Source organism: Hyperoodon ampullatus (assembly GCF_949752795.1).
Source record: "Hyperoodon ampullatus genome assembly, chromosome: 5".
In the NCBI taxonomy this organism is placed as follows: domain Eukaryota; kingdom Metazoa; phylum Chordata; class Mammalia; order Artiodactyla; family Ziphiidae; genus Hyperoodon; species Hyperoodon ampullatus.
This window is the reverse complement of record NC_136918.1, coordinates 91081869-91098459: the sequence shown is the minus strand read 5'-3', so window position 1 is coordinate 91098459 and position 16591 is coordinate 91081869. Positions and strand designations below refer to the sequence as shown.

Genomic DNA, 16591 nt, shown 5'->3' with positions numbered 1-16591 from the left:
AGCTTTAAACAGCAGTCGTAAAAGTCAGTCTGCAAGCTTTGGAATAAGACTTGCAAGAGAATATTGTGCAGCATGGATTCTCTACCAGAAGAATTTTTTGTGAGGTAAGGGATGGGTTGACAAAAAACCAACTGCAATTGTTGCATTTTGAAGACATAACATTGGTCTTTTTCACATAACTTTGGGAAGCTAGTGTGAATGAGATACCCTTATGTTTCAAGACAATTTAGCAATTTTGATTAGTGGGAGATGTAAACTGGGTAAAATCTAATTTTAGAAAATTTCTCTAAGGACCACACCCTGGCTAAATAGCTAAGAATTGAAAGATGTACCATAGTTTGCTACACCTGGGCCATTCTAAACAAAGTAATGTTTTATTTATCATTTAACAAGCACTTACATAGGCTTACCTTTTGCCAGGCATTGTTTTAAATGCATTTACAAACATTAACTTATATAAACTTCATAACAACTCAGTGAGGTGGGTACTATTATTATTCCCATTTTATAGAAGGTAACCTAAGCGCAACACAGAAGACTCTACTGAGTGGTTCAACTGGGCCTAGGCTAAATGTCAATCTGTCCCCTCAAATTAGGGAAAGTTCAGCCTGCTTGTACCTCTCCCATATAATACTAAAGAGCAGGTTAGTATTGGAGATCTCCTTGCCACCTTTCACTGTCTCATATAATAAGCAATGTGTTGTTTTACAAGTATTTACTTACCTCCATGGTACTTAGGGAATAAAGACTAAGACAAAATGTATGTACTGAGAGAGAATTATAATATAGTAGGAAGATATATAAAAAGTTATTTTATCTTTAGGCAAAATGAATGCATAAGCGTTATAGTAGAAATACTGTGGCTATATATAGAAAGGAACAATAATTATTGAGTGGGGTTCAGTGGGTTTCCACAAGGTGACATTTGAACTGAACTTAAAAGGATAAAGGTGGCTTTTGATGGGTGTAGAAACAGAGCAGATGGGAGGTCATTTGGCTGAGGAAACAGCAATAAAAAGTATTTAAGATAAATTCTTGGGGAGGATTTTGACTCCTGGTAAGGAGTTTAGCTTTATTTTGTGCAGAGCCATTGACATTTGAAGAAGAGAAATGAAATTTTACACTGTATTTTAGGAAGACTACCTTTGTTGATAGTGGGAAGGATGACAAGATATGACAATTGTAATAGCTCAGGAAGTAGTTAATGAAGGCTTGTATGATAGGAATAGTAAATAGTAAGAGAGGAAGGGTTTATAGAACTAGAATCAACAGAATTCTTTGACTACTTAAATATGAGAAAAAGGGGCAAAAGAGTAGTAGAGTTGGTTTGAAAATTTCTAATGACCGGAAGGAAATATGTAACATTAGCTAATATGAAGATCACAAAAGGAGACAGGTTTAATGTGTGTTGAGAAAGTAAGAGAGCACAGATAATGAGTTCAGCTTTGGACATGAGCCAGACTGAGGTGTCACTAAGATATTCTTATGGAGATTGTCGAGTAGGTGGAAGGAAATGTGTAGCTGTAGCATCAAAGAATGATTAAGTCTGCAGAAATAGATTTGTGAATCATTAGAATGGGGTGCTATTTGAGTTCATGGAAGTTTGCTCATTTATTTGTTTTTATATTTATTCATTCAATAACTATTTGAGTGCCTACTTTATGTCAGATATTGGGCTAGAGACTTGAAGGTAAGGTAGTTCAATAAGAAGGACCTGAATCCTATCTGGGAGTGTTTACTCATGGGCATAAATAAGATTGATTTAAGTAGAAAATGTACTAAGAAAAAAGAGGGCTAAAAATGGAACATTACTGTATACTATATATATCCAATATTTCAGGTATATTGTTATACCAAAATTTCAGCTTCTCCCAGCAGACGAAGAAAGTACACAGGTGGTAAATGTAGCAGAATAGCAAAAGAAAAATACTAGTCTTGCACTTAGTTTTAGCTTTGCTTCTTTCTAGTGTATGACCTCTCTGGACATTAATTTACCCATCTACAGAATAAAGTAGCTGCCATATATGACCACTGATGTACCTTCCTGTTCTAATACATGGGGAGCATGGTTTGATAGTGTTAATGTAAGCAGTTCTATATTAAATATTATTAAAATAATAGATGAATAAGGTGAATGAAAGGAAGAGAGATAGCCAGTGGTACAAACTGAGAAGTGGACAGCTGGAGGGGCTATGAGAAGAACCAATAGCAGCAAAGGATGTGGAGGTTTTCAAGGAGGGGTGGAGTATATGATGGATAATGTTAAGTAATGCAAAAAAGCTAGGTAGAATGAAGAGCTAAGACAAAGCTATTGTAGTAGCAAATACGATTTCATTAGCAACTTTTACTAGAGCAATTTCAGTGTTGGGGAGGCAGTACAGATGAGTTAAGTTTTCATATCAAAATTTGTTATGGAACCTATGGAAAATATAGAAGCTCATGTTCCACACATTTGATTAAGAAGCTCTGAAGTAGAGTTTGGACATCTGGATGTTGCCAAAGCTTCACAGGTGATTTTTTTTCTTTTTTTTTTTTTTTTTTTGTGGTACGCGGGCCTCTCACTGTTGTGGCCTCTCCCGTTGCGGAGCACAGGCTCCGGATGCGCAGGCTCAGCAGCCATGGCTCACAGGCCCAGCCGCTCCGCGGCATATGGGATCCTCCCAGACCGGGGCACGAACCCGTATCCCCTGCATCGGCAGGCGGACTCTCAACCACTGCGCCACCAGGGAGGCCCATCACAGGTGATTTTAATATGCATCTGGGACTGAGAACTACTGGGTTAAGGAGTGAATTATCATGAAATGGAGTTAGCAAGTAGAGTATCCATTTTGAGTACCTTTTGTACTCTTAAACATGGAGAGGCTTCAGAATACTGCTGCAGTATTTTTCATTCCTTGATAACACAGTTCCTTGTGTTCCTTTTTGGAGTGGGGCTTAGAAGTGTAGGAAAAAACAGTTAACAGGTTTCTCTTTACCATGACATTTTAAAGAGCACTGAGACTCATACTGTGAAATATTGTTTGTGTGTATAAATCATCTTTTGTTGAAACTTTCACTGTGTGGACAATACTGTATTGTTTATCTGTCTCAGTTTCCCCTGACACAATCTGCACATAGTAAATGATAAATGACTGTCTGTCAAATGAGTACATAAATATGAAGTAAAATAGGATAATATCTACAAAGTACAGTTCTGAATAAGTCAATCAATTGACATAAGTTTCTCACCTCAGTTTTATCTCTGCTAGTGTATAGGATTAAGAAAATTATATAAATCATATATGACCCTATGTTATGGTTCTTATATTATGAATCCTGTGTCATGGTGCTGTATATAGGCAAAAGCAATTTTATAAATAAATTTTTCAATTCAGTAAATAATACTGCATATGTTCACATTTCAAGCCCATGTCAAAAGTAAAACTTGTCATTATTCCTTTTTATAAAAATACTTAATTTCTAAATACGATATTCTGCCTCAATTTAAAAAGCCATTTTGAAAAACTGGACAATTGCAATGCCAGGAAACTGAAAAAAAAAAAAAAGATCTTTGTAAGATAGATCCTTTCCAGACCTCAATTATTTTCATAAACACACACACACACACACACACACACGTACACACACAAATCAAAACATCAATCTTTTCAACCTTTTTTTTCTTTACATTGAGAAACAGTGCTATAAAGTTATTTTTTCCCATTATTTTGGTCTATTGTGTGTTTGTTAAAGATGAAAAAATTTTTACATCAGCTTAGTATTCTCTCTGGCACTATCCAGTAAGGACATGGCATAATTTCTTTTCTTTAACTTGAGTTCCTAAAGAGATATGGCATCTACCGCTATTACCAGTCTTTGGTACATATTGTTTACACTTCTGAAACTTTCAGGCAAAAATTCACATGTCAGATTCTTTACTATTACAATTTAATTGTGTTCTTTGTAAGGAGATGCTCTGAATATAATGCTTTTTCATTTAAAATAGGGATCTTCCTGTGGAGGAGCAGGCTAAGGAGGAAACCAAGAATAAGGTAGAAAAATCAACTGATCAACTGGTAAGAGACAATGTAGTCAGTTAACTAATGCTGTATGAGAATAGAATGCTAAATCTAATCAATTTAATTATCTGCTAAAAATTTTCCTACCTTAGTGGTCATCACTAAATCTTTCTTTGATAATTGATATTTGTGTCTCAAAGTTATCATTCCAAACACCAATCCTAACTGTAAGTTAAAATTAGTAAATAATTGAATTGACTTGCCCAGAAACATCCCACAATCAACTGTAAGAAATCTCTTATTTGTCTTTTAAAAGCAAAATTCAAACAAAATGAATACTGTACACATAGAGATAAAACATACACAGAGAATTTTATTTAGTAAGACATTTCATTGAGTTGTTTCTGAAGTTAATTCTTTTCCTGTTTTTATCATCTTTACTGTCAGAACCTCCAGTTCTAAATGAATAACTGAATTATACACTAATATAAAGCTTTTATTGCCAGTGACTATATACTTTATGGTAGATTAAAAAATACAGAGGGCTTCCCTGGTGGCGCAGTGGTTGGCAGTCCGCCTGCCAATGCGTGGGACACGGGTTAGTGCCCCGGTCCGGGAAGATCCCACATGCCGCGGGGCGGCTGGGCCCGTGAGCCATGGCCGCTGAGCCTGCGCTTCTGGAGCCTGTGCTCCGCAACGGGAGAGGCCGCAACAGTGAGAGGCCCGCATACCGAAAAAAGAAAAATACAGACACATGTTTCTGAATATCACATGTATTTATGTTTAGTGAAGGATGGATGAGAGGTATTTGTTAGGTTCTTGTTAGTGTAATTTTTACTTTCCACATAGTTTTATATAATGATTGATGTCCATTTGTTAATAAAGGTTATCCAGTAACTTAGAAGGAGAAAAATACATAAACGTAAAATAACCATAGTATTCACCTGCATGAGGTTATCACTGTAAAAAATTTTGCAGATGAAATACAATATGTTCAGTATGTACACTTGGACCAGGGGGATTGGATCCAGAAAAGCCATTTCTAGATACAGATTTCGGAATTCAGAGGGAAAGGAGGTGGAAACTTTAACCTGAATTTGGCTTAGATGCTAAATCTATTTTGCAAAAATGGATTGAGCATCAAATATTTTGACAACTAACTTAAAAATTAAAATCGTATTTATAATAAGATTATTTAACAAACATGAAGCGTATAGTAGTTCCTGTTGAAAAAATTTTATTCATGCCATAATCTTACTTGTGTATCAATTTGGTAATTAGTGTTGGATGATTCTGCAATGACTTTTGATTACAGAATTGACCTTTAGTTTGAAATATATGCACTATTGACAATGGTCATTCTTTTTTTTTTAAAACGTCTTTATTGGAGTATAATTACTTTACTATGGTGTGTTAGTTTCTGCTTTATAACAAAGTGAATCAGCTATACGTATACATATATCCCCATATCCCCTCCCTCTTGTGTCTCCATCCCATCTTCCCTATCCCCCCCCCAAGGTGGTCAGAAAGCACCGAGCTGATCTCCCTGTGCTATGCAGCTGCTTCCCACTAGCTATATCTTTTACATTTGGTAGTGTATATGTGTCCATGTCACTCTCTCACTTTGTCACAGCTTACCCTTCCCCCTCCCGGTGTCCTCAAGTCCATTATCTACGTCTGTATCTTTATGCCTGTCCTGCCCCTAGGGCCTTCAGAACCTTTTTTTTTTTTCTTTTAGATTCCATATATATGTGTTAGCATACGGTATTTGTTTTTCTCTTTCTGACTTACTTCACTCTGTATGACAGTCTCTAGGTCCATCCACCTCACTACAAATAACTCAGTTTCATTTCTTTTTATGGCTGAGTAATATTGCATTGTATATATGTGCCACATCTTCTTTATCCATTCATCTGTTGATGGACACTTAGGTTGTTTCCATCTCCTGGCTATTGTAAATAGAGCTGCAATGAACATTTTGGTACATGACTCTTTTTGAATTATGGTTTTCTCAGGGTATATGCCCAGTAGTGGGATTGCTGGGTTGTATGGTAGTTCTATTTTTAGTTTTCTAAGGAAACTCCATACTGTTCTCCATAGTGGCTGTATCAGTTTACATTCCCACCAACAGTATGACAATGGTCATTCTTCATAAAGGATTGTTTGGTTATTTTTTAGAAGCTTTTTTTTTTTTAACTTTTTGAAAAATTTCAAACCTACAGAAAAGTTGCAAGACTAGTACAATGAACACTTATATACTCTTTACTGAGATTTAGCAAACTGTTAACATTTCCTACATTTTTGGATGTAAATATAATGAAGTACCGTAAAATGTAAGATGTGTTTGTTGGGTGTTGTTGGGAATGAAGGAATCTCAATTTAAGACTCAAAACCAGAAGTGGAGAGGAGGAGGAAGAGGAAGAGTAGTAGTCCTGCTGTGGACCTTATTGGTTCCTAGTTACTTTCCTGGGTAGTTCCAGGTCTGTTAGAAACCAGGCAGTGACAGTTACCACACACCAGTGACTATTTTGCATTTTCAGTGACTCTACATGGCCTCTGCAGTAATAACCTGTCTGTTCTCATATACAGAGGTCAGTGGCTACATATTCATATTCCCAAAGTTTCAGCAGGGTGTAAGGACTGTGGTATCTTGTTAAGGTTTGAAGGAAGGCCATCATCCATCTGTTCCAGGATCTTTATTCATTTCTGTTGCCTGTTCGTTGCTCACAATTAATGTTAATAGAAAATCCAGCAAGACTTGACTATATAGCTATCAGTTAACCATTAACTACAGCTTTATTAAGTCTGTAGGATCAGTTCCTGAAGTCCCGATTATTACTATTTATTTGGCTCTGATTGAATTGAGATTATACGTAGAATCATTATATTATACTAATTTATTTATAATTTAAAGTATTATAACTTTATTTTCAAATTGCCGTGTTTAGTAGCTCAAGCATTAGTCACATAACGTAAAAAGCACCGTTGGATATAGTTTTCATATTATTTTGTAGAATAATCTATTTAATATTTTAAACTTAGCATTTTTTTATGCCTTAAATGGACCAATTCAGTACATGTTGTGTTTTTCTCAAGGGCAACCATTTTTAAAGGCTTAACTCACATTTAAGCCTAAAATCATTAATGTTTTACATCCCACCACCATAAAAAAAAGACATAATTATTCCCATCTTAGAATCTATGCTTTGTTTATAACTTTTAAATTCATTTATGATGGGCTTCCTTAGATTAAAGCTTCTTGAGTTTTAGTCTTAAACTTTCAGCTATGTTGTAAGTTCCTTGAGAGCAGAGAGAATGTCTTATTCTTATTGTAGTCTGTCAGAGTGATCTACATATAGCATGTAAAGGAACTTTAAAAAAATACTTTAGCTGGTTTTAATATTAGAGTAAATTAGAACATGTATAATTGTATAATTTTTAATAATGTCTTCTAGGACAAACAGGAAAAGAACATACCTACTGATCTTGTCCCTGTTAACCTGTTATTAGAAGTGAAGAAGTTATTGAATGCAATTAATACTCTACCAAAAGGTGTGGTTCCTCACGTCAAGAAGTTCTTACAAGAAGATTTTTCCTTCCAAACTATGCAGGTAAGATCATAATTTGATATTTGGGGCAGAAGTGTAGGTCTGTGTATATGATACACTGTGTTCCTTTACTCTCACACTACTGCTATACTCACAGCACTTCTGACACTAGATGTGTGGGTTTAGTCCCACAACAGTCAATTCTCCAACGTTACCTGGGTGTCCTACAAATCAATTCAATTCTGACACTGTCTACCTGGAGTTAGCATCTGATTCCACAAGTTAAGGGCCCATTCCAAGACTGCTCCCACTTCAGATGCCAATCACCAGTCCTAGGTTGCCCCAGTACTTCTGACTGACTGGCTATACATTGGGGTTCCCATGACCCCTCATGAGTGCAGTAATTTTCCAGAACAGCTCACGGAACTCAGGGCAACACGTTGACCCGTTTATTACATGATAAATGATATGATTGATAAAGGGTACAGCTGAACAATCACAGGAAGATATACATAGGGCAAGGGAAGTTCTCAAGTGCAGGAGCTTCTCTTCTTTTGGAGTTGGGGTACACCACTCTCCTGGCATGTGCATGTGCAAACTGGAAGTTTTCCAAAGCTCATACTTTTAGAATTTTTATGGAGATTTCATCACGTAGGCATGATTAATTATTCAGTTTCCAGCCTCTCTTCCCTCTTTGGGGTATGGTGCTGAAATTTCCAAGCTTCTAACCATGGTTTGGTCTTTCTGGTGACCAAGCCTCCATCCAGAAGCCCACTGAGACTCAGCTCATTAGAACAAAAGACTCTCCTATCACCCAGGAAATTCCAAGGGTTTTAGGAGCTCTGTGTCTGGAACCAGAGTCAAAGACCAAATATTGGCAGGAACTGGGGACAGATCAATATATGTATTTCTTATTATATATGTATTTCCTATTATTTTACAATGACTCTTCTTTTTTCTTTTCTTTTCTTTCTTTCACTCTTTCTTTCTTTTTTCCCTCCCTCCCTCCCTTCCTTCCTTCCTTTTCCTTCCTTCCTTCTCCTTCCTTCCTTCCTTCCTTCCTTTTTTCCTTTCTTTCCTTTCTTTCTTTCCTTTCTTTCTTTACCATAACAGTGCCACTAAGGTCCTGACATCTCCATCTTATATCTTGTGAAGGGCTTTGGTTTCAGCTTTGACTCTAGACTTTTATTAATTAAATAAAGCTGATGCTAGCCTTTCAAGGATAATGATAGGAATGTGGGTTAGTAGCTTATAAGCTGTTGACTATAAGGTCTAGTGTTTATTCTAATTCTAATAACTCACAACATGCCACTCTGGGAGAGGAAACTGCTTTCAGTTTTCCTAATTTGTAAAATACTGACAGATTTTTCAAAAATGTAAAATATAAAGAAAAATAATAAGACCTGGATTTTTTAATGAGATAAATATTTTAGAGAATATATTGTCAATTTGCATCTTAGAAATAGTTTTTCTAGATAATAAGTTGTGAAACTTTCAACACAAGATGGATATCAGTTTGTAAATTAATGGAATTGCCCAAAGTTAAAGAAAATGATCTTCTCTTCTTTGTGACAGTTAATTGGGGGGTGGAGACAGAACACCATAGGTGTCCTGAAAAGGCCACATTTACCTTTTCTGTGAAAGAATATATCATTAATTATTTCTATGAAACAAATTAATACTATTATGATTAAAAATTTTAAAAACTCTAAAAATATCCAAAGACTTTATATACAGCTCTAATCTTAAGTGAGGTAATTTACCACAAGCATGAATTCTGGTTTGAAATTGATGAAATAATGCCACTATTTCCCTCTTATCTTTTGGAAATCACCCAGAAACCACAGTAGGAAATAGAAATCAGTAGCCTTTATATATATAAACAATACCAGTTAGAAGGTAAAAATGAAAGAAAAATATTTTTAATAGTAACAGAAAAGATAAAATACCCAGGAAAACACTTAAGAAATATACAAGATATAAACTAGTGTTTCTCAGTTTTTCCTAAGCCACTTACGTGAGCCTATCTGACCCCCATACTAGTCCTAAAGAATCAAAATCTCTGGGGAGAGGTCTGGGAATCTGCATTTTAGCAAGTACCCCCACACACTGAATTTTTTACACTAAGTTTAGAAATCAGTACTTTATATTAAAACAATAAATAAAAATTTCTAAAACTATTAAAGGTAAGATACGAAGATCTGAATGGGAAGCAATACATGTAGGAAGACACAATGTGATAGAGAAGTCAATTTTCCTGAAATTAAAATTCACAAATATCATATAATTCCAATAAAAATAACAAAAGGGTTTTCTTTGTTGTTTTTTGTTTGTTTGTTTGTTTTTGTTTTTGTTACTAAAAGCTAGTTCTAAAGGGAAATTAAGGGAAGAATAGCCAGGAAAATTACAAAAGAGAAGTGTGGGAGAGAAGGGCTGGGAATTTGCCCACTTTGATATTAAAACTTACTATGGGGACTTCCCTGGTGGAGCAGTGGTTAAGAATCCACCTGCCAATGCAGGGGACACGGATTTGAGCCCTGGTTCGGGAAGATCCCACATGACACGGAGCAACTAAGCCCGTGCGCCACAACTACTGAGCCTGTGCTCTAGAGCCCATGAGCCATGACTACTGAGCCCGCATGCTGCAACTACTGAAGCCTGCATGCCTAGAGCCCATGCTCCTCAACAAGAGAAGCCACCGTAATGAGAAGCCCATGAAGCGCAACGAAGAGTAGCCCCCGCTCACCACAACTAGAGAAAGCCTGTGTGCAGCTATGAAGACCCAATGCAGCCAAAAATAAATAAATTAAATAAATAAATTTTAAAAAAACTTACTATGAAGCTCTAATAATTAAAAGATTGTGTTACTTGCTCTTGACTCTACAGACAAGTGTAGAAAATACAAGAGAAATTCCAGTAGTAGACCCAAATACATTCAGAAATGTTATGTGTAATAACAAAAGTTGGTAATACTAAAGGGGAAGTGGACCAATCAGCAATTCCAGTGGAAGATTTTTTTTTTTTTTTTTTTTTTTTTTTTTTGCGGTACACGGGCCTCTCACTGTTGTGGCCTCTCCCATCGCGGAGCACAGGCTCCGGATGCGCAGGCTCAGCGGCCGTGGCTCACGGTCCTAGCTGCTCCGCGGCATGTGGAATCTTCCCGGACCGGGGCACGAACCCGTGTCCCCATCAGCAGGTGGACTGTCAACCACTGCGCCACCAGGGAAGCCTCGGGAAGCCCCCCAGTGGAAGATTTTAACATAGCTATCTTAACAAGTAATAGAACATGAACACAAAATTAGTAGAGCTGTAGCAAACTTGATGTAATTGACTTATATATGTGTAACAGTGACAAAATGTATATTCTTTTTAAATTTTATTTATTTATTTTGGCTGTGTTGGGTCTTCGTTTCTGTGCATGGGCTTTCTCTAGTTGCGGCGAGCGGGAGCCACTCTTCATCGTGGTGCGCAGTCCTCTCACTGTCGCGGCCTCTCTTGTTGTGGAGCACAAGCTCCAGACGCGCAGGCTCAGTAGTTGTGGCTCACGGGCCTAGTTGCTCCGCGGCATGTGGGATCTTCCCAGACCAGGGCTCGAACCCGTGTCCCCTCCATTGGCAGGCAGATTCTCAACCACTGCGCCACCAGGGAAGCCCTATATTCTTTTTAAATGCATATAACATTTACAAAAATTGACCATATACTAAGCAAATCTCATCAAATTTCAAAACATCAGAACATGCAGAGCATATTCTCTAACAGCTGTACAATTAATTCAGAAATTAGTTACAGATAGATAAACTAGAAAACCATTGTTCCTAAGTTAAGATATATACATCTAATCTAGTTAAACCAGCGATCAAAGAAGAAAGCACACTGGACATTAGATAAATTTTGGAACTGAATGAAAAACATATATCAGAATTTGTGTTATTAGATAAAAGCTGTGCTGCAAGGATTATTTATAGCTTGAAATGCATATAATAGAAAAAGAAGCAAGGTTGAATATCAGTCATCTAAACATAAAATTCAAGAGGCTAAGGAAAGAACAGCAAATTAAAAACAGTCAAAAAAAGAATAAAGATAGCTAAAACTAATAAAATAGAATAAAACAAACTAGAAAAGGTCATTAAAACCAAAACTTGATTTTTTGAAAAGACCAATAAAATTGATAAATGCCTGGTAAGAATGTTCAAAAAAAAAGAAGGCAAAAAGAACCAAAATCATGAATGAACGTAAAAACATCAGTACAAATTCCATAGTTATCTATTTTGCCTGAAGGGGATTAAGAGGTGCAAACCTACAGCTATAAGATAAATAAGTCAAGCGGATATAATATATACCTAGGGAACATAGTAATATTATAAAAAGTTCATATAATGATGGATGTTAACTGGTCTTATTGCAGTGATCATTTCATGATGATGTCATAAGAAAAATGTCAAATCACTATGTTGTACACCTTGAAATATAATATGTTAATTATAACTCAATAAAATTATTTTTAAATTCCATAGTCATCTAAAGGATAATACAGAATTCTGCTACTTGCAATGGCTGCCTGGGTTGGTTTAGAGCAACCTTCTTTTGAGAAGAACTAGGAAAACAGGACAGAATCTTTTGCTTATTTGTGCTTTTCTTGCAGATCACTTAATTCAACTAGGGACTGAGATGACTCCAAGCTTTACTTCTGTTCTGGGAAGAAGAGTCTATTTGTGGTTTACCCTTTGTAGCAGATACTGTCAGTGCCCTGCCCATACCCTTTGACCCCTTGAACTCTATCATTTCAGTATACTCTGGACAGTTTCCAGTTTTCAGTATCTACATCTCTATGCTTCAGGCCTTTCTTCTTTTTTTTTTTTTTCTGGAACTGCAGAAGGCTGTAATTCTCATGGCAGTTTAGAGATCCCAAGGAATTAATACTCCCCCCTTACCTCAGAAAGCACTCAGTCAATAAACCTTGGGAGTTATTATATAAATATCCCAGTTCTCTCTCCCCTTAAGTTGGATAATACTGAGGCTTGAATTTTTCAGTGTTTTTCTGTTGTATTAACCCTAGTCATCCACTGTGCGTAACTAGCTTAATAACACACCTGTTAATTTAAAACCTGCTTTCTCTTCCCTGATACCCTTCTCCACTCCACTACCATTGTTCTCTGCACCTCTCAGATAAACTACTTGCATTCAAATCCTTGTGTTAGGGTCTGCTTCCAACTGGAACCAAAACAGACACTTTGACTCTAAGGGTAAATTTCTTCAGGGTCCCAACCAAAAGAATAAGGTGTTTACCAGGGCCCCTCTTCCTTGATAGGTCATACACTCCAATTTTCCCTCTAGCTCTGCAGCTTTGTGGAAAGCTCTGTCTAGCATTTCAGCCTCTCAGCCATAACTGAATACAGCAATTGCCTTAAGGAGATAAGTGGCTCCAAAAGTCAGTCTGCTGTCTCTGGGCCTTCCTCCTCTATTGCATGTTGGCCCCAGAGATTTTCAGTGCCTTGGTAGCTTTCCAAACAAAAAAAGGGGTTTTTTTTGTATTTTATCCAGCTTTTTTAGTTCTCGTTGAGAATATTGCTCTGAAACTACCTAAACTGGCAAAGTTAACTACCTAAACTGTTTGGCAAACACTTCAGTGTTATATTTTATATACCTATCCAAATTCAAGAGATATTGTTGAGTATATGGTTGGATACATGAGTCTGGAATTCAGGTGATAGTTCTGAGCTCGAAATATAAATTTGGAAAACTGTCAGTGTGTAGATGCTATTTAAAAAGATGACAGTGGATTACTTTATCTAGGGAATGTGTGTTGATAGAGAAGAGGTTCATTAAATAGAGTGTTATGGAGACTGAAGTAAAATATCTAGTTAGGCTAGGAGAAAAACAGGGAAGTATTGTATACTGGAAACCAAGTTAAGAAAGTGTAGATTAAATTTCCCACATAGATAATACATCATTAAACAACTAATGTAATTTAAGCCAAGCATTTGTGGGTACAAGGCATTGGGGAATGGATACAAAGATAAGACATAGTTAATTCCTTTCATTTCATCTATGTAAATAAACTGTGGTACATAATAAATCATATATTAGCTTGGTTCCAATTAGATGACAGCATAAGATGGTTTGCCTTGGTGTTGGTATTTTTAAAGCCAGCATTCCTATTTACCAGAGATTCAGGGCTGGAATGAAGATTTTTAGCCATGTTAGAGAATAGAAGCTATGAGAATGAAGTGGGATTATGACTTTCCTCTGAAGTAGGAGTGGACATTGCCAACCCTTCAGCAGGCATAGGAATGCTTTTTAGTATCTTGAGGAAGTAGTTACAAAGATGATTTGTCGAACTACTTAAAAACAAACAAATATGAGAACAATTTTATCTAGGTCATGTGGATTTTTTTAAAAAATCATCTTTATTCTCCAGATTTTCTACAATGAGCATGTATTATTTGTATAATAAAAATAAATGTTGATATTTGCTCTAACTTAAGGAAATTTTCAACCAAATTATTTTCCACAGAGAGAAGTTGCAGCCAACAGCCAAAATGGGGAGGAAATTGTTCCTGCTTTGACTTTACGTTTCTTAATAACACAACTGGAAGCAGCACTTAGGAACATTCAAGCTACTAATTATACTGTAAGTGTTTTCTTTTTGCATGTTTGAAATAATGGACTTGGACAACATTTTTTCAATGAGAGAACAGTCAGTGTATGCTTATTTTAAGGTGTAGGCCAATTTGTATTTTCCTCATTTACCTCTAGAGAAAGGTATACATAGATTGATTTCTTTCACATGTCTTGTACTTTCTCATGACTGCTTCTCTTTAATGAGCCGATTCTAGTTTCCTTTCCTACCATAACATTGTTCATCTTAAATAGAGAAACTTGAACTAGTAAAAATGGGCTTTCCCAATTAGAAATGGAGAGTCATGAACTTTAAAAACTACTCCTTCCTTTCCCCCTAATTGATAATCAGCTCCTCTTTTTACTGATATTTCTGTTTTTTTAATTGAAGTATAGTTGATTTACAATTTTGTGTTAATTTCTGCTGTACAGCAAAGTGATTCAGTTATACATATATATACGTTCTTTTTTATATTCTTTTCCATTACGGTTTATCTCAGGATATTGAATATGGTTCTTTGTGCTATACAGTAGGACCTTGTTGTTTATCCATTCTATATGTAATTCTGCTGATATTTCTGTATTTGTAAAAATTGGAACTTCTGTCATCTATTATTGAGTAATCATGTGAGATAAAATTGACAAGACATATGTTCAAGGTCAAATGATACTTTAGAAATAGAGAAAAATCTGAGGAAAAGTAAACATTGCATCAAAAATAAGAACCAATAGTAAGGACATAAAAGGAAAAATCAGTCCTTTGAATAATTTGGATCAGTAAAATAAGCTAAGTTTTGCACACATGTAGAAGATGGATTAGAGTTGTCTTCAAGAATGGACTACCCAGGCATCAAACAAAGTAGCCTAAGACACCACATCCCATATTATAATAGTATACAAAGAGATGGAAAAATCATCCTTTTTTAGGATTCTCAGGACAGGTTCTAACAGGTATATGTACCACCCTAAAGGAATTCTAGATGGAGTTAAAAGAGGGAACAAAGAAAAGTAGTTCACATCAACATGTAATCCCAAGAACTTCTGGGATGCTGCAGACCTGCTATTTCTCCCAGTGACCAGGTTGCTAAGCAGTGAAATAAATCACTATAAACTCAGCATTAACAGATGCTGATTGCTTAGCCTTCTCTACTTAGGCATTACTTCAAAGATGAGTTTTACACTAAGAATGGAAAAGTTTCCTCTGTTGTTGGCACTTGTGAGCAGAATCAGAATTGTCACAATCAGAGCAGCCTACTGCTATATCCAAATGTCTCTCTCTGTTCCTCAAGGCCACCGAGGAGAGGCCAGGCAACCTTTTAGGAAGTGGCAGTAGGGTGGGGGTGGGGGACAGCTGCCAGTAACATCTCTATATCCATTTAGTTCCAGTACCTGGGATACTCTCTGTTAATTGGGGGAAGGTAGGAAGGAAAGGGCAGGGCCTTTAGGTTAGAAATGTACCATTTGCATCTTTAAATTCTTTACATTCTATATCTAATGATAGCATTACCACAATTCTGCATCTTATCTTGTTCTCAAATGCTCTTTTTGTTTAGAATTATATGAGACAAGGACTTCCTTGTAGTTTAAATGAAGCTAGTTTTTTAGAAGTTACAAAATAATAGTTCACACCTATTAGTGTTTGCTATAAAGCAGACACTGTTCTAAGCACTTTGTAAGGATTAGCTTATTTAGTCTTCACAAGCAACCCATCTCGTTATTCCCATTTTACAGATTAGAAACTAGGGCATGGAGGTTAACTAATTTGCTTAATTCATCAAGTAGTAAGTAGTGGAGTCAAGATACAAACCCATGTAGTGTTGGCTTCAGAGCCTCTGCAGAGATAGGGAGTTTAAGATGGAAACCAATTAGATGTTACAGGGGAGTTTGTTTATAAACTCACTTGGCCCATTGATAATAAACATACGTGTGTATTTCCACTGAAATTAGTTTGAAGCTAAACTCCTAACCCCAGCCAGTTATAAATATATACTGTTGGCCATCATACTTTTAGTCAGTATAGAGCTTATGAAACAAATGAACAATATTTTTCTCCATAGACATTTAACTTTTTATTTTGAGATAATTTTAGATGCAGAGAAGCTGCAAAAATACAACTTTGTACAATACAAAAGTACAGAGAGGTCCTGGTGTACCCTTCAGGCAGTTTCCCTCAATAGTTACATCTACATAACAATATATCATCAAAACCAGGAAGTTGACATTGGTACAGTGGGTGTTGTGTCAGGGGTCTCCAACCCCTATGTTCAGAAGGACTCATGAAACTCAGTATAGAGTTGTACTCATGCAGAGATTTATTGCAATTATATAGTAAAGATACACACCCAGACTATAATGGTCAAAACGTAATGTAGGCAGAGTCTAGAGGAATCCATCTTCAGGCTTCCTTATGTTTTCTCCCTTCCGTGA

At 36.3% G+C, this 16591-nt stretch overlaps 1 protein-coding gene across 2 annotated transcripts in view; it reads left to right on the top strand.

The window, feature by feature from the left end:
* DZIP3 (DAZ interacting zinc finger protein 3) overlaps positions 1–16591 on the top strand; it is a gene marked incomplete at its 3' end in the record, with an annotated part of 115101 nt that continues 98510 nt past the window's right edge. For both annotated transcript variants that reach the window (XM_079705532.1, XM_079705531.1), the window contains exons 1-4: positions 1–104; positions 3986–4055; positions 7454–7609; positions 14061–14177. In XM_079705532.1, coding sequence (XP_079561658.1) covers positions 73–104; positions 3986–4055; positions 7454–7609; positions 14061–14177 — 375 coding nt within the window. In that variant the 5' untranslated portion in view covers positions 1–72. The remainder of the gene's footprint in view (positions 105–3985; positions 4056–7453; positions 7610–14060; positions 14178–16591) is intronic.